We start from the raw sequence: 27,736 nt of genomic DNA on the forward strand, positions 1-27,736 counted from the left end.
TTTTGTTGTTGCGAAAAACAGAAAGGCCAAGATGGTAAAGTGTCATGATGTCAGAAGTCAATAACCATCTGTCGTCATAAAACGGGTTTCAAATGTATTCTTCCAATCAAGACTAAATGTTCATGTGCTCTACATAAAAACTACTGAAAACACTAATTTCTGTGTTAAAAAGTTATCCGTTTTGATTGTAACAATGCAGTTCAACACATTCAGACTTGAAATTTTTGTTGGCCCAGTGTTTACTGTAGTCCACTGACAACAACAATGACAATGCAAACGTGTAGTAAGTCCATAACAGTCTACATTGAATCCCCTACTGTGTTAATACTTGTTGTGCCATTCGCACTGGCCGACACTCACCTCCTCAATGTCCAAGTTTTTTCTGGATTTGTAAATAAACTCTCCGATCGCTACAAAAACTGAGAGGACTAGTCCAGCTGCCAGCACGATAAAGATTCCCCCTATGTTTTCCACACCCAGGGCACTGGCCTCTTTGCTGTCCTCCTCTGGACAGCCATTCCCCCTCCACCATTTCTCCTTCATCATGTGCAGCTTTCCTTCCTCCTGAAGCTGCAAGATGGCAATGGTGACCTTGTCTCTGTAAGGGGAGCCTACAGCAGGAAACACCAGATCGAAAACCATGATTACTTCTATTACAAGCTACATAAGAGCTGGGTTTGTTGTTTTCCTAGACGTTTAAGGAGCATTTATTGGTTATTGCGGTTAGTGTGTAATTTCTACTCATCACTCTTACCAATTGGTGTTCCCACACCATAGCCCTTTGAATCTATCAAGCCCCCGATCTGTGTGAGGTTGCAGTTGCGCTGGCTGATGTATTCAATGCTGGTAGACTCCATCAGAAGAGCATAGTCTGTGGTGAGGACCCGTTGGATCCCCTCCCGGTTGTTTTTCACCAAGGCTGTATTTTTCCTGCTGCTCATGAAGGCCCACATTTTCTCATAAGTTGAGATCTTAGATTTCTGTTGAAACAAGAGTCAGGATTTATGGAAGTTCAAAACAATGTGTTCAACACAATAGATGATGTTGATAGGCTACACAGTCAGTGGTTGACACTTATTCCTACAATATTTCAAATAAAACAGTGTTTTCAGGCTGTCTGCTGACTGGAGCGATCATTCTGAGGCACGGCAGGAGATGGGATGTGACAAGTATGTACAACTCTTCCTCAAGTTAATTCAGTTTCCACCACACATCCAGATAAACTGGTACATGTGCTACAAGCAAAGTAATACATCATTCAAATCTTCATAGAAAAACTGCCCACAGGTTTTTGTGTTGCTGCTGTGGGTATGAAGACATTTCTAAGCTACTGACCTTTTGCTGCCTCCCCCCCCCCCAATTCTGTTCTCTGCCAACCCATCGGACAATGAATATCATGTAAGTGTGATGACTGAGAACTGATGGCTCAGGGGTAAAACCTGTCAGGCTAACTGCCCTCAAAAGTGGTGCTCATGTCTGCAACCCTCCCCCTCACTATTGTACAATTACTTTCCCATTTACAGTAGAGGCAAGGTTACCTTAAAAAAGGTCATGGTGGAGCCGTCTCTTACAGCACCATACTCTATTTTGGTCTGCTTGGCCAAGTCATCTGCAGAGTCAATTGGAGAGTCCATTCTCTCCACAGTGAGAAAGGCAGCCAAGTTGGCAGTATATGAGGAGATTATAATCAATGTAAAGAACCACCATATTCCACCAACTATCCTGGTGGAGAGGGCCTTAGGCATCAGTTCAGATCCTGTTAGATGAGAGCACATAGTAAATTGTGAACTCTACAAATACCTCATGAGACAGTGATGACCACACTAACATTTCTATGAACAAAGGTGGTTTACGGTTGGGAACCTTCAGTAAATATACCTTGTTGCATAAGTGCTCCAACTCCAAACCAGACACTATTTATCAGAGTGAAGTTGTTTTCAACCACATCTGAGTCTGGGTTGCAGGGGTGAGGGTTGTACCACTCATATGGAGTGAACCTGAAAGTGAAGAATCAAACATAAAAATGATGTTGAAACCAAATATAAAACAATATTTACCTCTGAGGAAACAGCTTATATTTAATCATTACTGCCTACGTCTTACATCTTTTCCAGTTCTTTTTACTGGCATCAGAAAAACAGGAAATTGTCATTCTGACACATTGCTGACCAGTGATACAGAAACATGTAACCTATTGCAGCTGGTATTAATGATTGATTACTGAAAAATCCAAATTGCTGGTTATTATTTTGTTTCATTCATTAGCATTTACAACACACTTATTGAGCTATGGCAAATCTACAAATCCTAAACCATGTTTAATGTTGCTAAATCCTAAATACAGTATGTATTGTTGAATCCAGTTGTTTCACTTTTTTTCCACATGTAGCACTTTACCTGGCAATGACAAACAGCACACAGCTGACACCAAGGCATGCCAGCAACACATACATCCAGATATCAGGAGACAGTGGGTTGAGGAAGGAGAACACTCCTGGATTGGTGCCGTTGGGTTTATGGTAGAGGATGCTGATCCCCAGTGTCATGAAGGGCTTAGAGAAATCGATCACCTTTTCCCTCACATACGTGATAGTGAGAGGAGCCACGGCGAGATCGGCCACCTGGCAGAGAAGAAAAACACAATCAGCTGACATTGCTGATCACCTGAATGTTGTTTCTCTAGAAGTAAGCCTGATTGATACTCACGTGATCAATGAGTTCTCGCACCATGCCGTTCCACTCGCCTTTGTCGTTCTGAGCACCGTATTTACCGTCTGACACCAGCTTCACCTCATAGGAGAAGCCTAAAATGTTGGAGAGCTCTTTGAGCAGGTCGAGGCAGTAGCCCTCAAAGCGGTCGTTTCCATACAGCGGCTTATCAGACTTCTTATACATGACGTAAGGATTTTCCTGGAGAAAAGCCACAGCACAGACTCATTAGTTTTATCAAGACACGGTCGAACAAATATTGTCTGATCGCGATTGCACTTCAAATTCATACCAGAATAGTAGTGACAATAAGGGTTCTGTTGGCCATTGAGTCAGTCACGTTTGTGGATGAATCTTTGTTGCTGTCTGTTAAATTAAGGCCTGTTTGAGAGTTCCACACGCCAATCTGTAAAGAATAAAATATCCAAATAACCACATTGACTGGATGTCAAGGATCCTCAACCGTCTGAATCACCTTCACATGGCATACACTTGCATGGTAAACAATGCAAAGGAAAAAGATACAAGTACTAAGAGGCAAAATGTACAGAAAACATACAGAGATGAGGGAGTGTGAGAGGACAAGGAAGGAAAGGAGGTCAAAACACAATATCTTATAAAACTATGTAATGTCCAGGACAGAAATGTTGAACATTTCCCTTGACCAGAACCTAAAACCTAAAACCTACTCATTATGTAAAGGGGAGACGTCACATCACAGAAAGCATCAGGCTATAGACGTATATAGATGGTGCTATAGACACTGTGCAGTCAATTGGCACAGTGTCTATAATCCTTTAGTCTGCCAATGCATCTTATGTACAGACCTTTTTCCACACTTTATTGAGGCGGTTGTTGCCTGCGATTGTCTTGCAGAAATAATAAAGAGAAAGCATTTTAATCACAGAGCCCTGAACTTAGAAAAATGTACAACAATGGTGGTGAAATTATAGCTTTGAGATAGATATAGTAAGTCTTGTTTTGTTTTAAATGCAATCTTTGTTCCCAACACAGGTTTAGGTTATTTGTAGTGGAGAAATAAACACATAACAGGCTTATGACTGACCTGTCAACGGTAGAAGCAGCATTGTCAGTAATTACAGTATCCACAAACTTTTGAGTTTAAAATGAAAGCTACACATTCCTAACCTGAACCCCATCACACCAGATTTAAGCTATTGTTTAATTCTGTGAATTTTGTATATAGTTTAACAGCAACATCTTATAGGGAAAAACAAGATTACAGTGAATAGCAGTCTGCCTCAGTTCAGCTTTGCCCCTGAATTTCTACAGCAAAATAACAGCCTTTATGAACAATCTGCTATAAACACGGGTCAGATAGTTCACCTTCTCCAAGCCATCCTCCTTTAGGCTGATGACGTCTAAATCAAATTCCTTCCGCAGGCCGTCTGTCTTGTTTATAATTATTTGTCCTGTCAAGCCGTTCCATTGTGCCTGTGGCGAAGAGAGAGAGCAGAAAACAAAACCGATGAATCCCTAGGTTTTTACTGTCACGTACATAAATGCAAAGTCAGAGGCCTGGAAAAATGCAAACAATTCTTAAAACATGAATAATTGATGACCCTTCCATTAAGCAATGAACACTGACAAAGGCTAACTGCATTTTAATAGAGGTCTTTCTTTCTTTTTTTTTGCATTGGCTGGATACTGAATGGAAGTATTAAGTATCTCTGAGTATACAACATGGTGGACGGTGATGTAAACAGAGCAGGCAGGCATGGCCCCTGTCTGAGAGGAGAGCAGTGGGTGAGCTCAGAGATATTTGAATGCAGCTCATAATGATGTGAGCTCGCTTAAATAACAGTCAGGTTAAATCTCTATTACAGAGGGCTTTGAGAAATGAGCTGCATCTCAATTCTGCACTGACAGAGAAGCCAGTTATTTATGGGAAGATGGCATGGCTACAAATCAATACAGCTTCTGTACATTTGCCCTGCATTCAACCTATGGCTTTTCAGGATTTCAGATGCTTTTGGCTACTAATCAAAGTGTAGTGAAAAGTTTAATTAAAGGGACATTTCACACCAAAACACACAAACAGAGGGTAGATACAGAATTTTAAACTCCGTCCTATTTGCACAGTATTTGAGACATTTGCCTCTACTAAATAACTTGTTTCCCCCTCATCTCCATGTTTCTTGGAAGCAGGTGAGGTTGTGCCAGAACTCCCTTCTCTGCATCTACATTACATTCAAAGGAGACATAATCTAATCACACACTGATGAAAAGACTTTGGCTGCGTAAACAAAAGCATGCTGCTGCTGCTCCCCTTATTTACATACTGAAAAAGTGGGTCACTCATGATAATCCATACAACTTGTTTTGAACAGTTTACTCCTCCTGCGCAAAACACAAGACGGTTGGCTGGAGGAAAGTAGTTCTCGGCAAAACCTACAGATTATTGCAAGTGTCATAGTAATAAACTGTGGTTATGTTTGAGAAGGGACAGGAGGATGAAAAAACAGACAGACACGTTTGGGAAATAAAGCATGGTGTACAGGAGAAGAGCTGTGTGACACGTGTTTGTCATGATTTTTGTATTTAAGATCTCACTGGTGCAACTCGCTTTGTGTGTGCTCTCAGGACTAGGAAATATTGGGAGGGACTGTGAGCAACACAAACCAAATGCCACTGAGCACATAGTCCTGGCAAAAGCTGCCACTATAGTCACACTGAGACTCTCTGGATGAATAAATAGATTTTGAGGTAAAATGTCCCTCATTGAATAATTCATGATGACATAATCTAATAATCTGGGTAACTAATTTAGTGTAATGCTACACCTCCAAACTCAATCCACTCTAAAATCCCCTTTGTTAGAAATCAATTACAGGTGTATTAGGAGATGCCCAACGACAATGAGCTTTTGTAATTCACTATCTTGTTTTTTGAGCCCCTAAACAGAAGCTTACCTTATCACTCAGTTTATATCAGAGAGAATAAAAAAATAAAAATGTCCACTGGAAACAAAATAAATGTGTTCTAATATGTGAAACAAGCAACAGAGAGCAGGTCAGGATTGAAATCAACCTACTGCACTGTTTCACAAGCGCTAGATTATGATTTACGTTAAAGGTTGGGCTCTAAACAAAGAGAAATACACATTACAAGGGAGGCAGTGGCTTGTTCTCACATTGCAAATTACACATACAAACACAATTTTATGTGTACAATAACCAGGAGTTAATGTTTCTAATGTAAAGATCTTCAGCCTGTATAGACAGGGGTTACAGGGTATCATTTGGTGAAGTTGCTCTTTGATTAGACCGCTTCACACAGTCTTATTGCACACATCTGTGAGACCTACATGACCCTTAAATCCAGATTTATTCCTGTCATTAAGTCTCCTTTTAAATCCTCACCAATCAAAACTGTCTCTGCCTCTGTCACCATGTGTTGGTGTCATTACTGTACACGTAGTGATGACATGAATCTTCTTGAACTGGAAAGTCCAGATGATAGAAAGGATAAGAATGACATTCAAACCAAACGATGAAGCCTCACTGTAGAACACCATTAACATAAACACTGAGGAAACTGTGAAAAATGTCCTGTCTCCCCTCTTCCTTCAAGCCATGTGTGCCACCCTCACATGGTCCTGCATATGCTTGTCAGAAAAAACACTACAGATGGACTTGAATTTCAGGAGCTGTGAGCTCTTTGTCAAACTTTCTTTTCAAAACTTTTTTTTTGTATCAAATATGTGACTCAGTGCTGATTCCTGCAGGGGATTTTTATCTTTTTCTATTCCCTCCCCCATAGAGAGCAGAGTGCAGGCCAAGCTGCTGGAGTCCCCATCTTCCTCAAGGGCACTTGACATTTCAGAGTTAGTTATGATTTACTGTACCCTGTGAATTGCATGTTTTTAGCTATTTAACTTACATTCCCTATATGTTGCTGCAGCTGATTTTCAAAGCAATGACACAATTTTCCCACCATATGTGCAGCCACTGGTTTCAGCACAGTGTCAAAACCAACCTGCAGAGACTTGTAAATGTCTTACTGTATGAGATCAACCACAGTGACCATCATGTTTTGTATTTTGTAGAAAAAATGCCAAAATTGTCAAGTAAAACTTTGGCAGATTCAACACATGATTCTCAGCCATATGATATATAAAAAATAAAGACAGACTATATGTTGACAGCAACAAATTTACAGACCAAAACTCAAACATCCCCATAATATATAGCAGTAAATGTAAATTAATACAGTAAAATATAGTTGATATAGTAATACAATTGATAATAATGACAACATTGTCAAGGTTTCTACTAGTTCCTTTTCCATTTTCAGTATTTCGCCCGTGTGATCCTGACACTCACATCTCTCCAAACCCTGCAACCCATGACATTAACCTGCTAAGGGACAGCAGGAAATTAGCCTGGGACTATAATCTGGTATATTTACATGCAAATGTTCATAAAATATGTCTCCCTCTCTTAAATAAAATAAACAAACAAAAAAAACCCTGTAATTCCATCACCCTCCAGTCGTCGTCCTCAGCTCTTCCTGCCCTCCTGATCTCCGCCTGCCCACACACCTGTGCCTCCGTCTCCTCGGTCTACACATATGGTCATTTTCTCTCCTGTTTAGTGAACCTCTGCTAAGCTTTTACATCAAAGACTAATTACCTGTGTGTTTTTTTTTTAAATAATAGCTGGTTATGTGAAGTACATATGATTAGTTGTTAATAGGATAAAATGTGGAAAGAAAAGAACGATCCTTTTAAATTAGAGCACTGATTAAAAAACAGCTTGAACGTGCTTGAGAGGATGTAGGTTGTTGTATTTATAAGATCGAACACAACACTGTTAATCATCAGTGGACGAGAAGCTCATATCTAATGTGTTTATGTGAAAATGCTAATCATAAGACTAATTATAGACAAAATCTTCTGAGACTAGAAAGTTTATTTCTCTCACTCGGCTCTCTGGGCTCTTTGGCGTTTCCTGTGTCCTTCAATATTATGTCCCCGCTCGCTATTGAAAAGCTCATTTGTCAGGGAAACGTTTAATTAGACAGAGCAGTATAACAAGAGTGAAGAGAGAGAAAGAAAGAAATCCAAATTAACTTGCAGTCCAGGCTGTTAGAATTTGGACATTTACACATTTTTATTCTTCAGGCTCTGTGCTTCAGCACATTCAGTTTGAATTAAACCAGTGGGTTTCCTTTCAGAGTGACAAGTTTTAGCTTTAAGTTGAGGACATACATAGAAGTGTGTGGGAGTCTGTTTTATCTATAGACATTGCTAGACACTTTGTATCTACTTCTAGTGAAGCTCTCTCAGGTCTTCACTGTAGCCTCCTTCAGCTCTAGCTTATTGCAGCAGGTCACTGCCGTTAGTCCGACCTGCAGCAAGTGGAAAGCATCTCAGTCGGACCGCAAAGAGGTGACTGACTCAGCCATTCAAGGATATTCACACCTGTTCATGCTGAAAAGCTCTTTGGTTGCTTTGGCCGAATGCTGAAGCTCACGCTGCCACTGAATGATGAACTGTCGTCCAGTGAGTTTTGACGCATTTGGCTGAATCATTCAGCATTCATCCTGTTGTTTCTGTCAGCAGTGAAATCATCAATAAACTCCGGTGTGCCAGCTCTGTTGGCAGCCGTACAAGCTCAGGCCACAACAGAACCACTGCCATGTTTTACAGATGAGCTGGTGGCTTTGGGTCATGAGCTCTTCCTTTTATTTTCCTCCTCATTTTCCATCATTTTGATTTTAAAGGGGTTTTCTCAACAACTTTGTTCCAGACGCTATTTCTTTTTGCTGCTTGTCCTTTCTGTTGTGAAGGATTAACCAGATGTTTGCATCCTGTGGTTAATACTGTGAGGTTATGGTCATGAAGACTTCTTTTGAACAAGGAAACATGCACACTTACATCCTGGAGAGCACTCTTGACTTGCTGTGCAGACACAGAGCTGTCAAGAGTTTTTCTTCAGCGATTTGCAGTCGTCCGTGCTCCTCATTCTATATAGTCATTTGCCATTTTCTGGTTTTTCTGTGTGCACATGCAGTTTACGATCCCACTGAAATTAAAGCTGAAATGGCACTTACTTTAGCATTTTTTTTCACACTGATTGTGCTGAATCACTGAGCCTGAAGAACCAAAACTGTGTATAACTGTCCAACTGCTTTGACAATGAAACAGGGATAATTACCACTGAACAACCAGCATGTTTGTCAAACTGTCAGTGTTTGCTTTTAAACTTGCCTCAGTCTCACTGTGTTCTGGTCCCATCTGCTGCCAGACTGATGGTTCGTTATAACCTAAGATTTTTCGCCACAGGATATTTATTGTCATACTTTTTGAGTTCAAGCAGTAAAGTTGTGAAGTTTCAATTACATTTATTTTGAAATTAGTGTTAATTTTCAGGGAGAGCATATAAAAAATCTGTTATTATGTCATCCTGTTTAAATATTCATATAAAAAGCTGCAGATGGACCGCTCCCGTCGGGAGCCAGTTGACAACCCACTAGTCTCAGAAATGTCCAACATGCAGGACACATCTGATCCTACTGACTGTCTCTGCACCTGCACCCCAACGAAATGAAATGGATGTATGTATGTATGTATGTATGGATGAACAGGTGTTCATAAACCTTACTCACATCTTTGAGCATGTTCATGAAGCGTGATCCAAAGCGCCAGGGTTTATGTCTGTGGCACTGGAGGGAGCTGACAGTCATCTGGGAAGCGCGTTGCGAGGCAGCGGCCACCATGTAGACGGCGTCGTACATCAGAGCAGCTTCGGTCTGAAAAAGGAACACGGCCGCCGTCATTATCCATCAGTGGGAATCACAATTGCACATGTCATGCACTTATCACATCAGGGCTGATGCACAAGTATAGCACCATGTGGTTTCCTGAAACATACCTGCTAAAATAATGCAACACTACTTCTGCAAACTACACAGAGAGCAATCAAACAGGCGACTAAAATCAGCTGCAGTGAGCACAATCTGGTGAGCAATTTTAGCCAAAGTACTTTCTTTCTGATTGTGTGTACAATCAGAATCAAACATGGTGGATGGATGAATTATATACTCAAGTGTGGGCGGTGAGGGGCTGCGATTAAACTTCTGTAAAGGCCTTTTTCAGGGTTCCAGGGGGGCTATGTGTCCACACATTTACATATAAAATCTCCCAGTGATTGGGTCTGTATCCAGAGAATGGACCCAAGTTATATCCATATACAGTTTTTGTCCAAGTTTATGTAAATAAAATGTCACATCAGTTAAATATGAATCATTTCCCACTGATTGTGGGTGTTTGGAGGGGAATTGTGTTTATTCCTTTACTCTTACACACACACATTTCTCACAAACCCACATCAAACCCATAGAGAAAGAAATCGGTGTAGAAATTGAACTAGCTATGACAAATTTATTGTTTTCACCTATGGATGTACAACTTTTCTAGCAAACATGAAAACTGTTCATAGATACTACTGTTGTTCAGCTCTAGAGAGGTTAGCTTTCAGAGACCTCTTTACAGTGTGTGAGCAGAGTCACCATCACTATCAGAGAGAATGCTGTTAACATGGATTGCAAACATGAGGATTAAAAGTAGAAAGCAAAACACAAACTTACTGTCATCATACCCTCCATCATTCCTGTCTCGGCTTTGGAGGGAGCCTGCAGCCGCTCCATGGCCCACCTCTCCACCACCGAGGCCACCTGAGGGCTGTCTATGTTGAGTAGCCTGAACCCTGTCATGTTGACCCCACTGTAGCGGTACGGCTCCAGGTCGAGGGCAAACAGGTCCTATTGAGGGACAACAACACAGCAACAATATCAATGCAGATTTAATGCAATTCTGCTTAAATAGACCATAAATAAAATGTAACTTATTCAGCAAGGGTAATGGGACAAAAATAGTGGAACAACATTGTTATACGATGAAATTATGCCAAGGGCACTGAAAACATCCAGCAATCTTATTATAAAACAAACCACAGATGTTTGAGGCCATCTGCATAATCTTTGCATAACAGAATGTCTATGTGAACACACATCTAAACCCACTTAGGAAAAAAGGACACTTAATTAAGACAATGGAACAGAACGCACATACTGAACCCATCAGGATTTTTCACACAGTTACAAAGGAAAACCTCAACAGTCAACACTCCTATGGATGATGAATTAAACAACCATCCTATGTTGGGAGTGTAAAGGTTACAGAAGGGTGATTTTCTTACCAGTGTGGTGAAGAAGAAGTGGTAATATTCAGTCATCATCCCCATCGACAAGATCTAAACAGGATGAGAAAGGAAGGAGGGGTTTAGAGTGTTTTCTTCATCTCGACCCAGGACCAGCAGCATACAATAACAGTGAGTTATGTTTATATATCAAAATAAGCAATTAATAAACATGACTAATACATAAATAAATACACCTAATAAGTATATAACTAATTAATAATAAATAAACCTAACTAATAAATACTTAAGTGCAGTGATTAAAGTAATAGAACCGAGCAGAACAGCACATAAGCATCACATCGGCCTTTGTATTCAGTGAGAAACACAGTTGAAGAGTCTGACAGCCTCTGGGTAGAAGCTGCATTTGAGCCTTGTTGTTCTGGTATTAATGCTCTACAGCCTCCTGCCCGAGAGGAGGGGGTCAAACAGTCCATGGGCCAGTCGGGTAGGGTCCCCCATGACGCAGGCAGCACTGCTCCTGCACCTGCTGATGTAAACATCCTCAATGGAGAGAAGGCTGCTGCAGGTGAGCTTCTGATTCACACCACATTCTTGCTCCAGCCGAGAAAAATACATTTCTCTTCCCCTGACGCCATTCATCCATTTGATTGTTTCACTTTGTATTGTTTGCGTGGTTTGCATTAACAAGTATTGGAGTGAGTAAACTGTATGTCACAATTTGCTCCCGTCAGTGTAGTGTCCAATTAATCTTCCGCACAGCTTTCAGTTCTAAATGTGTATGTCTGGCTCAGAAATAGGCTCTGCTTGGATTTGGAAATGAACATAGGATTTCTGAAGGGGATCGAATTTGACTAATCTCGCACATAGTGAATATTAAACCAAAAGCAATGAAGAAATACAAAAATAGCACAGGGAGTATTCTCCATTGAAAAATTCATATGGATTTCTGTGGTCAAAGTGGGTCTCTGACAGGATATTGCCATGGCCGTAGCCAGCTATGAGGTCATAAAATAAAATAAAACATTTAAGTGTGACAAATCTGCAAGAAAGTAAGAAATCCGGAAGAGGGCAAATACTTTTTCACTGCACTGTATTTAATGGAGAGGGAACAATAGGCTACCTGATGTTAAAAGGCTGAAAACCACAGGACAGGTCTGTCCTGCTGGTCAGCGGTGTAAGGCTCAACTAGCCTGATAAAAAGTCTAAGTCTACTTTATATAATTGTGGGTCATTTTGATATGTATAGCTAGAGGCGTCCAAAGTGATGCATAGTTAAATCATGAACTAACTGTGATAATGAATTTTCTTTTGGCATTTTTTGCATGAAAGACATTCAAGAACAGATGAAAAAACTAATAATTGACACCTACTGTACCGGTCAGGAAAGTGTTACAAAGACATTTCTAAAGCTTTGGGACGCCAGTGAACCACGGTGAGAGGCGCCTTTATCCACTAAAGGAGAACGCTAAGCAGAACAGTGGTGAAAACCTTCCCTAGATGGCTGCCATACAATAAAAAAAAATAAAAATTTACATTTAATTGTGACAAATCTGCAAGAAAGTAAGACATCCGGAAGGGGGCAAATACTTTTTCACTGCACATTATTTAATGGAGAAGGAACAAAACCTGATGTTAAAAGGCTGAAAACCGGGGCGGTGCATGGCGCAGTGGTTAAGGCGGTCGCCCCATGTAGAGGCTACAGACCCAAATGCAGGGCGTCCCTGGTTCGAGTCCTGCGTCGGGCAGACCTTTCCTGCATGTCATTCCCCCTCTCTCTGCCTCCCTCTTTCCTGTCTGTCTCACTGTGCTATCAAATAAAGGCAAAAAGCCAAAAAATATACTTGAAAAAAAAAAAAGGCTGAAAACCACATGACAAATCTGTCCTGCTGGTCAGTGGTGTAAGGCTCAATCAGGCTCCTTTCATACAGTAGCCTAACTACAGTAATAGGTCTAATAATAATAATAAAAAGTCTAAGTGTACTTTATATAATTGTGGGTCATTTTGATGTAATTATGCATAGAGGGGTCCAAAGTGATGCATAGTTTTTTGTCAATAATGTGAACATTTTCCACCTGTTCACATACCCCCCCCCCCCCTCCGGACCTCACCAATTTGAAAACCCTGGCTACGGCCCTGGATATTGCATTTTAGGTGTGAAGCTTTCAACTAAGCCCATGAGTTCAGCGACCTCTGCCGAGTGGACAACATGCTGGTGGATGCTTGTGTTATTTACCTGCTTGAGAACATCTGCTGATGTTTGGTAAGAGCAGTCAAAGATGACGTAGAACTCCTTCCCCTTCTTCATCTCCTTCAACAGAGGACGGGCGTCTTTACTTCCTGTTGGCAGCTGGCGGATCTTGATTTTAATGCTGTATCTGGATGGAGCTTTGATTAACTCTTGCAAACGAATGAGCCCTTCAATTAAAAGAAGAAAATATATTATTTGTCTCACTCAACAATGACAAACAACTCATTGGTAAAATATTCCAAATAAAAACCTTATTTTAAGACTGTACAATTAACACGATATGATTTTGATTGTGAAATTTCAATCAGTGTGTTTCATAGCAGGCTACCTAAGTTTCAAAAAAGAAATCTGCTTCAGTGTTAGTTTATCACTGTTTTAACAGCTAATTTATTGTTGGAAGCCTTAGGTGGTTTTTGTCAAGCTGTAGCAAACTGTTGACCTGAAATCAACAACCACTGCGACAATATTACATTAGATCATAAGACAATCTGGCGGAGTCAGGTCAACATATTTAAATTGCTCTGTTAGCATCACCAAACAAGCTCACTCATCAGATTTAGCTAGAGTTAGTGAGAAGTAAACACAAAACCCTTAGATCATGATTCTTCTGCTTTTGGCTTCACCCACTCTTCAATAATTACATTTTTACAATCTTGGTCCAATAACCTGGAATTGTTGCTGTATGATATACATGGTTAAAGTCTCTGATTCTGTCCGGACTAATGTAATTACCTCAAAATTAATTTTGTTTAGTTCATTTTTGACTGCTTTGAGTACATCTCTGTATTTTGAAAGTAATGACTGGAAATTGTCCTTTAATTCATGATTAGTTAGTTTCAGGGAAGTTGTTGTCAGCGTGTAGGGCAGCTATTATTTTGTCAGGTAAAGTCATGAGATAAATCGGATCAAACCTTGTTTTCCAATGCCAGGTAAACCATTTCTACAGTTTAAATGACCCCCCACTAACAGCCTGGGTTGCTGTGGAGAAGGAGGGATTGGTGCGTTTTGGTCACTGCACCTGTATGTCAGGTTTAAGAGAGGTGTGTTCACATAGGAGCCATAGGCTACTCTACGACAAACTGAGTGGCACTGCATGCACAGATGAAGCCTGCAGCCTGCAGTCTGCTTTGTACAGCTCCATACACACATAAAAGGCAGGAGTTTTCATTCAGTGAAATAATAATTTTAAATAGCGGGGTCACGACAGTCCATCAGATTCACAACCTACAACCAGTCTGTGGGAGACTATTAATTTCTGCTCTGTCTGCACATTGCTCTCAAAGTTACAATCACAACTGGTACCGGATTCATGACAGAAACCAGCTGTGCTGTGACCTCTGTGTGTGGAGTGTGACACAAGGTCAAAGGAGAAAAGGTAAGGAACATACTGCGTTTACTAGCCCTCCTTATAAAGTTTGTGCTGCTTATTAGTAATTTATTTCTATGTGGCATTAATAAACAGCAGTTTTGTGTGTAGTTGTTGTTGTGTTCCCTCTGTTGTGTGTATTTTAATGAGTTGCTGTTACTGCAGTGAGGGTGGTGCAGCAGTGGTCATTGACAGACAAGGTTATGTGACCACACAGCAGAAGTTTGATGTTTTGGGATGATGCTTGGTGCAGGTGTCTGTGCAGCCATCTGGCCTTTAGACCTAACAGTCTGCAGTCTGACTGCAGTATTATTTAGCTTGTTTTATATCCTCATACTACTGTAGATGAATTTGATTTTTTTCTATATATAGGAGGAAATCTGTGGTGCGAACCGTTGTGCTTAAGTAAGAAATCCAGTAAGTCTGTGAGTTAATAGTGTCTTTACAATACACAGTACACAATTTGTGATATGATCTTATGGTCTTTTTTATCTGATGATTGTGTACAGTGACATAAAACACAGATAACCAGAAAATCTATAGTACGTTTCAGAGGCTAAAATAGAAAGTGACATTTTTGATTAACGTAATCAGTAGTAATCACTCATTTTTTCAACAGGCAGAACACAACTGTAAACCCAGTGTTGCAGAACTACAACATTTTTTGTTTCCCCCCCCCCAAAAGATATATTTTGTTGTTGTTGTTGTTCAACTATTAACTCAACTACTAACTTCAATCGAAATTTTCCCAAAATAACTTTAAACTACACATGTTCTATACATTCTAGCCCTTAGCCATATTGGGTTACAAATATTACTGTAATATATAACATAAATTGTTATAATATTTATATGGAAATTATATTGCCATGGTTTATTATTTTCCTCTACTTATAATGATTTCTAACCACCTGTAACTCTTTTAGCAGTTTCCTCTTCTCACAAAAAGCAGGACTTTCTAAAGAAACTCAGTTATGGGGGATGATTGGAGATGGTTAATAATGTTCTGGAGCAGGTGTGGGTGTTCAGGAGTGTATAGGGTGTGTTGGTAAACTGGGGGCTGCACACCTTTCAGGATGATAATCAGAGAGTACGATAGATTGGCCATACAATACCGTGTGACTAGTGAATGTGTAAACAGTTTATATTGTAATCAATTCCTCACAACCCCATCTTTTCCTGCAGGTTACAAGCACATGTGCTATTTACGGTACATTTGTTTCAATTTTATTTTTTTCCATTTCAGAATGCCACCTGCAAGGAGAGATCCTTGGTACAGTGTGCAGTATGTGACTGTTATTGCTATTGTATGGAGAGAGTGATGTGAACATAGAATTAGATTACACTGATGCAAGTGATGAAGAGTCAGTGATAATGCTTGTGGTCAAGCGGACAAAGAAAACCAACAAGCCACTTACTGCGCAGCCAATGTGGACATTGAGCCCTGACCAAAAAAACACGCTCCATGCTCCATGATTGGTATCACTCGGGATATATATACTGTATATAATATATATTTGTCCCAATACTATTTTTTCTGGTCCAGCTCTCACTGAAGATGTAATTTCCCTCCACGCACCATTGGAATACTTCTGGAAGTGTGTCCGAACATATGGTTTAATGCTCTGACGATAAACAAAAATGAGTACATTGTTCAAAAGAATGGAAGATTCAGCCTCAAAGGCCTCCTACAGCAGGAAAGCTTGACTTGTTGAATTTTCTTTCCAATAGGTTTTTACTATATTTGGGTTTTACAGGGTGTAATTCATATTATTTAAGATGTGTTAATTGCATTATAGGTGTAGAATAAGGAAGGAAATACAAAAAGCAATCATATTTCAAATCAGTATCAAAAGAAAGGTGCATCACCTCTGACCTATAACACTGGAAAAATTAGGCTACAAATGTCATCAAGCTGCCAAATGGAGAGACTTTCGGAACGTTATTAGAATATTAATGTTCCCTTTGATGTCTCTGAAAAGCACTCAACGACTGATTTGTACAGAAAGTTTAAATGAGAAAATTCAGTTCTTATATTGTCGATTGATTTTACGTTTTCATCCATTAAGAGTTTTCTCCTCTTTTCTGCTTAGTCAATGTTTCCTCTAGCATCGGTTCATGTTATATTGGAGTTTTCCTTCCATCTTTGAAGATTAATTAGTGTATTTATGTCAAGTAGGATCTCAGCACCTCATTATTTAAATTTATATAAAACAATGATTATTCTCTCAGTATGATGGTCTTTATTGCTCCAAAGAGAGACGCTGCATCTTATAGGTGGCACATTATTGTGTTTCATAAATAGATACATGCAATAATCATGATGGACATATGGTCATATTATATACGTATACTGAGCATATAAATATTCATACCATAACATGTATTCCTGCATATGTTTGCTTACACCATCATATACAGTATATTCACATATGCATTAGTCAGTGAGGTAATATTATCTGTCCTTTATATCACTGTGACTCCTCATCACTTGACTTAGATGTCATAATGGTGCTTTACTTCTACCACCGACAAACACTTGAGCAGGATTTTGGGACATGTAACACACACATGCCTGTTGACTCAGTCATTGTGCCTTGTTTCAAATATTTACACCGACTCTCAAAGATATAAACTAAGTAGCCTAGACAAAATACTACAAACACCTTTCTTTTTGAGAAGGTGCAGCCTCATTAACAACAATAAATGACCTTCTACAATACCTGAACAGAATAACGTCCATGAGGGTGTCCGATAAACAATAAGAAAACACACACTCTGTACAAAAGTGCTAACTTGTTGCCACATTTTCTTCTCATTTAAGCAGTGTATCCTTACTGATCTGATTCAATTACAGAACACGCATGCACAATTTTTGCACAGCAACAGCCAGAGTACAGTCAGTGATGATGCAGCCTCTGTCAAAGCTATGGCACACACGCCTATAGTATATCAGAGAGGCAGTGCACATGAAAAAAAACATTATCTCTACACCTTGGCCTTCTCTGTAAATCTGCACTTTGCTCCACACTTGTACTCTTCAGCACTGCAACACTGCTTTTAAATTGCTGCTGCTGATGTCAGTGGTTAGTTGATCAAGTTTTGAAGAAAAAGGCTGTGGTGTGTATAAAACCCCAAGAGGTGGTTATTTCTGAGGAAACCTGGGGTTGTGCCTGCCGCAGATAAAACTCACAGAGAGGTTTTACCTGTCGGAAAAAACGTTTGGGGCAGTTGAAAAAGGCTGAACAGTGTGATCAGAACCTGCGGTGCATTTGTGTCCGTCAGAAAAAAAAGAGACTCTGTAGTGCTGTTTTCCTCAGAGCTGAGTTAGAGCTGGGGGTTTAATATGGATTGACTGAACTGGTTTGATTGGTTTGATATACAGTGGGTTAATGTTTTATCACAATTTCAGTGCAGAAGAAGTGAATATTGTGCATGATTGGACCAATGAGCATGGAGGACCAAGATAATACTGCTGGTGATTGGCTGTTTATTTGCACAAACACTTCTGAGTGTGTAAAGACCCTGATCTTGAAAATAAAACAACAATTTGTCGCATAATGTGTATTGTCATTTGCTTTTTGTTTAAATAGATTTGATCAAATAGGTATAGCATATAGCATGTGTTTGTATGAGAACTGATATTTATCTTTTTTTCTGATATCTCAATCTCCCTCTGGGAATAACACTGCATGTCTCTTGTCGTCTGCTCTCATCTGCACTCACCAGTTGCATCCTCATAGACCACAGTGACCGTCTTCCACTTGTAGAACTGCACTATGTCCAACACCGCTCGGCTTATGGAGGCGTATTCAGGATAGAGATTAATGTAGAAGCTGTCTTTGTTGTCCACTGAAGGGTGTTTCCAGCGTGTCTGGATGTGAGGGACTTCCAGGGCGTTACAAATGGACTGGACGGCACTGACAGATGAGCTGTGAGAGGGGCCAAACACAGCCCCGACACCCAATGCCAACTGGTCGCACGCTGCGGTAATGAAACAGGACGTGGAGAGAGAAAGTAACAAATGGGCAACAGGGAAGACACTCTCACAACAACAATCTCTTTAATTGATTCTTCATCACAAAAGTCTTTCAGAATTTAACGAGCTGATCCTTACCTCTTCTTGAAGCCTCAAAACTGTCAAATAGGTTTATTCTCTGGATGTCATAGGTCAATGTGGTGTTTGGCATTAAGGTCCGGTTCCTGTTTATGTTGGTTACAGCAAATTTAAAGGCCAGTTCTTCAACACTAATGGGCTCATTCTCAAGCGTCTCAAAGATGCCCCCTGTAGGAAGAGGAGAGACAGGGGGAGGTGAGAGTTTTAGCCACATCACACTGAGGCAGCAACAGAAAAGTTATTGATTGTATGACTTCACACAGCTCAGTCACTCTCCTTCCATTATAACATTTTTTTTTTTACAGTGATCACAATTGAATTCTCACAGTTGTATAATGTGGACTGATTGTCTTCGTCCTTCTATCACATAATGCTGCTGAAGGACCTGGTTTATATGACAGGATTTAATCTCATTCAGAGAAAAGCTTGATCTTTACTGACTTCACCCTCTTTCCACGGCCTAAATTTCTCAAGCTGACACAATAGCTTTTATGAAAGAGTGGGATGATTTGGTCAGAAAAGCATGTCACAATAGTTCATTACAGGCTGTCCTTTAAAACATTATCATGGCAGACATTTTAAAGCATCGTCCTATTCCCGTGTTCCTGTCAAAACAGTAATTCACTCCAGTTTGACAGATTAACAGCTGCACTGATTCACATTGTATTTACTGTCTTTTACAATTTGCTGCTCAGGACAGCAGTCACCTTTGATGAAATCATTCTTAATTGTGTTCCCACCGGCTCATGATTGATAGTGTCTGTGTAGACAAGCCCCAAAACACAATGTACAGTAATTTACTGAAAAGAGGTTAAAGGCTAAGTGATCTGGCTCAGACTGCCAAAACTCTGGCTATGAGAGATGATCTTGCTTTAGAAAAGATACGCTAACACTCTAAATACTTCCATGTTGGGCCTGGCCAATTTGCAAAAAACTAAAAACCAAAAATCATACTGGGATTATTTCTTACAGATATTTGCAGTATGAAGACGATAACAGTGGCCATGGTCATTTTCTGTTGTACCACAATGTTTCATTTATGGCACGCTGTGACACATTTGACCTTCAAATCAAAAAGTTCTCTTGCTATTAGGATACTACATTTGGCCAGATAGCAATTTCTGTACTATTTATGATTAATTGTTCAGCCCTGTTTTTTTTTTTTGTTTTTTTACTTTATGGACTGTCTTAGTTAACTTCTTAATTTCCTTTTGACTTGAACACTAACTTTTTTTTCATTTTTCTTTCCTATCTGGATGTGTAGATGAATTGATTTGTCTAATCCTTCCTGTGGTATTTTTCTGTTTATTCTCTTTAATCCAGCACTTCTTTGCTTCATGTGTAAACTACAGTGTGTAAAAATCACAGCTCCTTAAAACCCATATAAACCACAAAGAAAGCGGAAGCTACTGTAAACTCTATAAACAGTGACAAACAGTGTTCATGTTGAAACTCTATTGTAAGTCTAAGCATAATTTTTCATTTACTAAAACATACTTAATCATCGGCCGTGCAAAGGGGATTTGAACATCATGTCTGACTCTTCAGTAATTATTCTAAGTACCAACAAGCCAAAAGTAGCAGAACAGAGGGCTTTTCATAACAAAACCAAGTTTAAAACGGCATTCAATCAGTTAATCAGACTAATTGTTTCAAGAAAATAATAACCTCCAAATATCAGAGAAATTAAAAAGGCACCAAATATAAATCCTAAGTAGTCATTGTTATGAATACAGAAATATTATGGACATGTCTGCTTCCTATTCCACCTCTTTGAATGGAACGGACAACAATGTGATACGGTTCCTATGAGGCGCTAAACACTGATTATTCTTTCCAAAATGAGCTGAAACCACATGTGTCGAGCTTTAATTTTCAAGATACATTTCTCTTTTTAAATACAATCACTTTCCAGCTGACTGTGTGTGCCAGGGCCACAGATGGGGGGGCGGGGGGGTCGCTCCAGAGTTGAGAAGATCATTCTGAAAACCATCCAACTCTTAATCCACCAGGCTGCTCCAGAAAGATGACAGGTCTAGCATGCCATGGCCGGCTATATGGCCATATATGACTCCAGCCAGGCACGAGCGCTACATACAGTGTTTTACATTTCAGTTACATAAAGCGCAGCATGAAAAACACAAGGATTAAGGCCAGAAAAATGCTGGATTGTCACCACCTGTATATAGGGCCAGCAAAGTCGTGTGAGATTCAGTGTCTTTATCCCTGCTGCAAATGCCCCTGCACGTCGATTTCACCCAAGCCTTTCAAATGTAAATCATTTAAAACATCTGGGCCTCAAGTGATAGGATTTCTGGTATAATACATTCAGGGTTAAACGTTTGTTCTCACTACATTGACATTCACGAGCGCAGACAGACACAAGGCTGGTCTCTGAACAGTTGGGTTGAGTCGGTTTCTTTATCCGAAAACAAATGTTACTGTCCTCATGTTCTCGCATTCATATGATTTTTTCCTGCAACAAGAAAACAAAAAAAGTCTGAAAGACTATTTTTCAGACTTATTAATCAACTGTTACATTAACTATGAATGCAAATCCTAAAGACACCATTTCAATGTTGCAATAGTGTACAAATGACCTCACTTCACAACACAGAGAATACAGATGGCAATAGGTCATTGCACTCTCTAACAGTCTTTGAAGAATTGCCTGTGAAATTGTGATTGATTTGGGAGGAGAAAGGGCCTTTAAAAAGCTCCCCTTGAGACCTTGATTGTGAATGACCTTTTTCTCTGGTGTAGCATAGCCTCAAACCCCAAACTGAGAGAGCTTTGTCTGGACTCCCTGGTCACTAAAAGCATGCTTGAAAGTGCCAATCCTAATTATGGTTACCAAGCCTCAGTGAGCAGCTGCTGGGACCTGTTAAAGTCCTTAATTCTATCCAGTGGAATATGAAATTCTCAGGAAAAAATACATTAACCCTCTCCCAGATTTGCCAAGGAAATATATTCGACTGTGGTGTCTTTGTGACTTTCCCTTTCAAGGTGTTTTGACCATAAAAGGGGTAATAAACACGATTTCAGACCAACCTTCCTTGATTTCAGTTTTTCTCAAGTGCAAAGACTCTTGAAGCAAATACATGCAAATGTCACAGACCTTATTAACTATTCAATAACAATATAATTCAAGTGGCAGCATCAGAGCACCATTTCCAATCAGTGATTTTGTTTTTCTCACACTTTAACAAGGCTGCGGAGTCAGACAGTCCAGTTTGTGTGAAAGGCAAAAATAGCTGCTGCTATTTAAATTTTCTGATTTACATTTTTTGTAGGTGACCTCTAATCACATGCAGAACCACAAGCATCCACTCTAATGAAAGAGCCAAGAATGTACTGCATGAATCTGCACTGTATTCATGAAAATGATACAAATGAACACACCTTGATTAATGAAAATAACTGAGAGGCTCTCTGCTGCTGCCTAAAACACCATACAATTAGCTTATGAATTCAGCATTTACCAGTTACTTTTAATAATATATTGATATTACATTACAGCCCAGACTGAGAAATGACTGTAACCCCATTAATAATCCCATTACATCAATAACGCTTATGTCATGAATAAAAAAGATATATTTGCAGCTGTTGGACTGTGGCAACATCATAACACACAGAAGTTTTATTGTCAGCAAAAGACAAATATAATATCTATGTTATTGCACTGTTCACTTATTCACTTATTCATTTCCTCTAAGAGTCCTGCCGGTAAGGCGCAGCTCACAGTGAAAGAAAATACATTCATCTCTTCTCTCATTTCCACTCAAGATAAGATCTTAAATTTCTCTTTAAAGTATAATGAGTTTCTTGATTTCCAAAGAGCGACCCGCGGGATTCAGTCTGATGGCTGTTTGTCTGCAGCTCATCTTGAAGAGCACTGGTCCAAGCAATCAGCTGTGGTCTACGTCAAAAAGATACCACTGGAAAATATTTAGATTATTTAAAGTAGCTGAGCTCTTTGTTAAAATGTCTTCAGACAACACACATTATTAATGCACCAGAGGTCTTTATACACTGCATCAGGAAAATGACTAATCCATCTGTTTGCTTGGTTATTGTGCAGCAGGGAACTAAACTCAACTATATTGACTCTGTTAGTACCGTACCTATGACCACATCAACCATCTGGAGTGAAGCAGCAGCAGTACTCTACTTCATTTGGAAAATTGGTTTCAAATTAGCTTATAGTGTATTCATGTGGTTAGAAAACTCAGGCAGGGAATCGTAGTCTTATATCTCCAGGCAATTTCTATTGAAGACCTCACAAAACACTATGCACGTATCACCATGAAAATAATTAAGTTTGTCTCTACCCCATGGCTTTAACAATTATGGCCCAATGAGACTCAGTCAACATTGATGTCCAGAATGGCTTTTAATGATTCCCTCTGCCTTTCAGACAGACATGTTTTAAGTTGATCAAACAGTCTTTGAATTGGCTCCAATACCTATACATTAGTCAGCCTTGATCATGGCTTAATAAAGTATGGTATCTGCATCTCTTTGCAAGATGGATCCAAACAGGCACTAATGTTTGGTTCACAACATCATCATTGCTTCAAATTGGACCTTTGTTGATACCTGTATCAATAATTGAGTTTAAAGAACCCAGTTTATTTAGACAATATTCATTCCATTGCATCAATAGATAATACAATTTTTATAATTCAGTAATTCAACAACTGGGACCAGAATATGTGCTGAGAGGGACGTTTTACATTTTAGTTAAATAATAAATAAACATTTCAGTGATGGTGATGCATCTTTTGTCATTTTTGCATTGCAATGTATACTGACACACAAAAGTATTTTTACATTTTTAATCAAGCTTTACTTTAGACGAACAGTCACATTTTAAATCACATTTGAAGCTCAATGTCTTCACTTATTTCAGTGACATGCCTCCCCACTAATTTTGAGATCATGCAAATCACATTATGTCTCACACATGATCAAACATTTGTTCATTTAAAAAAAAGTTATTTAAATTATGATTGGGATACATAGCTATGTTTAGTTTGATTTATACTGACAAAAAAACCAATCCTTTATGTCTCTTGTGATGTGACACGTGACCTGTAAACAAATCTGCCTCAAAACAAGCCTTGCTGTCACTTTTGGGAGTGTAACTCCAAAAGTGGGTCATGGGATCACAGCTCAGAGTGTCCTTATTCTGCATTTCATGGAGTAGGACAAGTCAACACTGTAAATGGGATCCGTTTTTGTTTGTTTTTTTCAATGGGGAAAGAGGTAAATGGGGAATAATCACTTCACACTTTCTGTTTGCAGATGACACATGGATCAGTGCACTCACTCAATAGGCTATTAGCACACAAATGAACAAATGGGCAAGAAAGTTAGAGTTAATTTATTCTTAAGTAATTACAAGTTTGAACTTGGAGTTGCAGATAAAACTATAAACTTAGAGCCAATCATGAAACCACCTATATTCAGCCCTGAAAAATAAGATAAAAATTCTACCTGTACTGGTATGTTGAATCAGCTTCTTATGTAAAGGAAGCTTCATACTGGTTTTTGGGCTCATTTGTTTTACCACAGTGTTATGATTAATGCATTTATACAAAAAAACAAAAAACAAAAAAACTCTTGCTATAGTATAGCCACCATTAGTTACTTTCCAATATAATTTTCAGGATCACTGAGCTTCTATCTCATCTTTAATAGGCCAGACACTGCTGTGGGGTGATGCATGCCAGGAGGTCACAAAAACAAAAGCTTCTGCTCTTGCTGCAAGCAAATTATTATAAACCCGTAGGCTGTGCCTTTTATAGACTTCTGTTACCCCCCCATCACTGCAAACAGCAAGAAAGATAAGGTTCAGGTTTAGGCAGCTGTATGGATCCCTTTTTAAATCCAGAAACATTAAAGTAAGAGGTTAATATTAAGAAACTGGTGTTAAGATTACGATTCTTATCTGCGATGTTGTGACTCTGCAATTATCACATGAAGGGGAGTCTTTTAAAGCAGAGGAACACAATGACGTAGTGTTTTGCTTTCTCCCCTCTCCCCATCCTGGGCCAGTTCCCAGTGAGAACCCCCCTCCCTCCCCACACCCCAACAACACCACCAGCACCACTCTAACCTGGGCCCATGCCAGACTGTGAATGAATAAGGAGGTCCTAACCAGTCTACTATCTGCGTTTGATGTAGAGCACTGAGGTTTCTCTGTTTATAGGATAGCTGCTTGCGACCAAGGACCAAAACATTTAGACCAAAGAAAAAATACATCTGGAAAAATTGCAGCTTTAAAACCACTGGACTATTGAATGGCTTGATGGATATATAATGTGATATTTCACTGGCCAATTGTAGCTAATCACACCTTCCACAATGCATGAATTGAATCATTAAAAAAACACATCACTTTTCACCAATACATTAAGCATGCAAGCAAAGGGAAACAGGAACTGAACCAACAGTAAATATAGAGTGCAGGCCAAGCCACAAACTGCTGCTTCTGTGCTCTCCCCAATGATGAGATTTGGTCGATGCCTAAGTACCATATTTGGGGAAGAGACTTTTTGCATAAAGAAGATTAGTGTTAGTTGTTTAAGGGCTTGGGGGAGAAGATTTACCATTATTACCAACCCCAGTGAAAAGAGTGAAAGCCGAACACAATCTGATGCCAACACTTGCCAAGGCAGAAAAATGTTAATTGAACCAAGCCACACACCATATGGGAGAGATTATGTGTGCGGGTCATGAAGAGAATGACAAAGATTAGATGGCCTCGGAGAGTGATAGACGATTGAGAGAGATTAACAATATAGAGCACAGATCGGGACTGTCAGAACAGAGAGGTGGCACCAGCCTATTAGCCTTTAAAGTTACGCAACGCCACAAGTCTGATTGTTTAAGTCTTTAGAAGTAGAGCAAATCTGGAAAAATACATCTGCCCTGGGCATTCAGTGGAGCAGAGAGTCCCGAGGCCTAAATTGAAAAAAGTCATTTTTCTGATGCAATCATATAACCCATGAGAGGAACAGTGGCTAACCAATGGGAGAGAAGCAAAGAGCATTAATTTGCTACCAACCATGGGCCCATTGTTATAACGTTACATCAGAAATCAAAGGGGAATGGTTGGAGCATGAGCTGTGTTTGTCTAATTGCAAGTGCAGAGTGAAGTCGAAAGCAGAGTTCTTTCCAATTCTCAAAGGCTCAGCAGACAACTTTGGACTCAGATCCGCATTCACAGATGTCACTGGCTATCAGCATACGTGTGCATCAAATCTAAAAAACTTCTGAGTTAGGTACACCAGAAGCCAAATATAAACAATGTATCACTCTTCATTTTTTGCACCCATTACAGATTGCAACAACATCAAGCCAACAGTGCATGCTTTCAGATGCAGCGGTGGTGCAACTTTATCATTCCTCTGCTGCTGACCTGCACTGTCAACATGGAGGAACGGAGAGAGAGAGAGAGAGAGAGAGAGAGAGAGAGAGAGAGAGAGAGAGAGAGAGAGAGAGAGAGAGAGAGAGAGAGAGACTGGCATTGGCCAACCAAACAGGATTAACATGATTTTGATGAAACTGAGTTGTTTCATGTGGACAACCAGCCCTCTGTCCTCAGTACCTCCTTTATGAAAGGAAAAACAATAATCCCATAATGAGATGTATAAAGGTACAGTGGAAATATCACAACAGATGGAAAAAGTCTCTTAAGGACAGTATTTTACAATGTCACCTAATAGAAGCTCACACACACACTGCCTCTATATGGGGATGGTACAGGGCACTGACAATATGATTTGTTAGATTCAGTAAGAAGATTGTCAAAAGGTACAATACAACATTTAACACCCGAAAATATCAGTATACATGAGCATCAGTGGAAGGAAATACAGTAGTAAGCTTTTTGTGGTACCAAAAGTCAAAGGTTATCCTCAAACCACGGACTTACCTGCAGCAGGTGCACAATAAGGTGCACAGTTGTTATGATTAGATATCGTCACATATAGAACCACTGCAATTATTATCCTGGCTGGATTTAATTTAGTAGAAAGCTTATTTGCTTAGCTTTTATACAGAACATGCTCAAGAAGTGCTGCAAGAGATTAAACATAGCAACCAGGATGGTAAACCACAAAAGTCGAACTCTTATCATTTTAAATTACAAAATAGTGTACTTAATTAATGGGAAATGAGCAACAGTGGAATTGCAATCACAAACATTTGACAACCTTGCCACTTACCAATTCTCAGGACTTGCTGTGAAGTGAGCCAAAACTCTCCCATAAAGTACAGCAGTGAAAATAACAGTCCCTTCCTTTTCGCCATGGTCCTCCCTCCAGAGTCGAATTTAACATTGATATCAGTTTTTCTGCCCTCTGTAATTCATGCTGATAACTTGCCAGTCCTTGTATCCGTAACGAAAATAAACTGGCATCCGACCCACATCCATCCCTCACACATTGTGATGAAGAAGAAAAAAAAATAAACAAACAAACAAAAAACACACACTCCACTTGCAGTTGTCACTGCTCAAAAGAACTCCAGTTTTCCCATTCTAAAATCCTCCATGTGCCAGTAAGGTTTTGCTCCCCATATTCACTGTTCAGACATCCCTTTTATCATTTTTCCCGGTGCACACTTGAATTGTAGGCTGCAACTGAGGAGGAGGACTGTGCTCTGTGTCTCTTCTGTCAAGCGCGCAAGATTGGGGAACAGCAATCCTGTTTACAGCTTTCAAAATAAAAGCTGAATTGGAAGACATAGCAGTCATTTTTGTGGCTGAACATATTTATAGAAAAAATTCCCTTGAATATTGTGTATATCTTATTCATTTATATTTGTAAAATGTGACCGATAATTTACATTTTCTCCATGCTGGGATATTTATTTTTGATATGTAGGTCTTTTAGATAATTTTGTCTTGTATTATATAATAATTTCTTACTCATGCATACAATAATTTCCTATCTTTAACTAAGAATGTTGCTTAAAATGTCAATTCCCCAATCACAGAACCTTAAGTCAATACAATTATCTCTCTCCCCTTTCTTTGGCACCTTTACCCATCATTTGAATGCTTTTATTTTGAAAAAGAAAACCTCCCCTTTCT

At 39.5% G+C, this 27,736-nt stretch overlaps 1 protein-coding gene across 2 annotated transcripts; it reads right to left on the reverse strand.

Annotated features, from left to right (window-relative positions):
* Window positions 1–321: 321 nt before the first annotated feature.
* On the reverse strand, window positions 322–26,979 carry LOC310995606 (glutamate receptor ionotropic, kainate 1; the record flags this gene model as incomplete). 2 transcript variants are annotated; one of them, XM_083984703.1, is made up of 16 exons in its annotated part: window positions 322–611; window positions 755–980; window positions 1,539–1,756; window positions 1,879–1,997; window positions 2,398–2,621; window positions 2,707–2,910; window positions 3,002–3,115; window positions 3,537–3,578; window positions 4,057–4,164; window positions 9,343–9,486; window positions 10,324–10,497; window positions 10,935–10,988; window positions 13,133–13,314; window positions 18,240–18,497; window positions 18,631–18,798; window positions 26,868–26,952. In XM_083984703.1, the coding sequence occupies 16 exons, from the start codon at window positions 26,950–26,952 to the stop codon at window positions 322–324; spliced, it is 2,610 nt and encodes an 869-aa protein (XP_083840829.1). The 2 variants fall into 2 exon arrangements, with proteins under 2 accessions (XP_083840829.1, XP_083840830.1); XM_083984704.1 differs by lacking the exon at window positions 3,537–3,578 and having other exon boundaries at window positions 26,868–26,979.
* Window positions 26,980–27,736: the final 757 nt, after the last annotated feature.

Source organism: Trachurus trachurus (assembly GCF_905171665.1).
Source record: "Trachurus trachurus genome assembly, chromosome: 13".
NCBI lineage: Eukaryota > Metazoa > Chordata > Actinopteri > Carangiformes > Carangidae > Trachurus > Trachurus trachurus.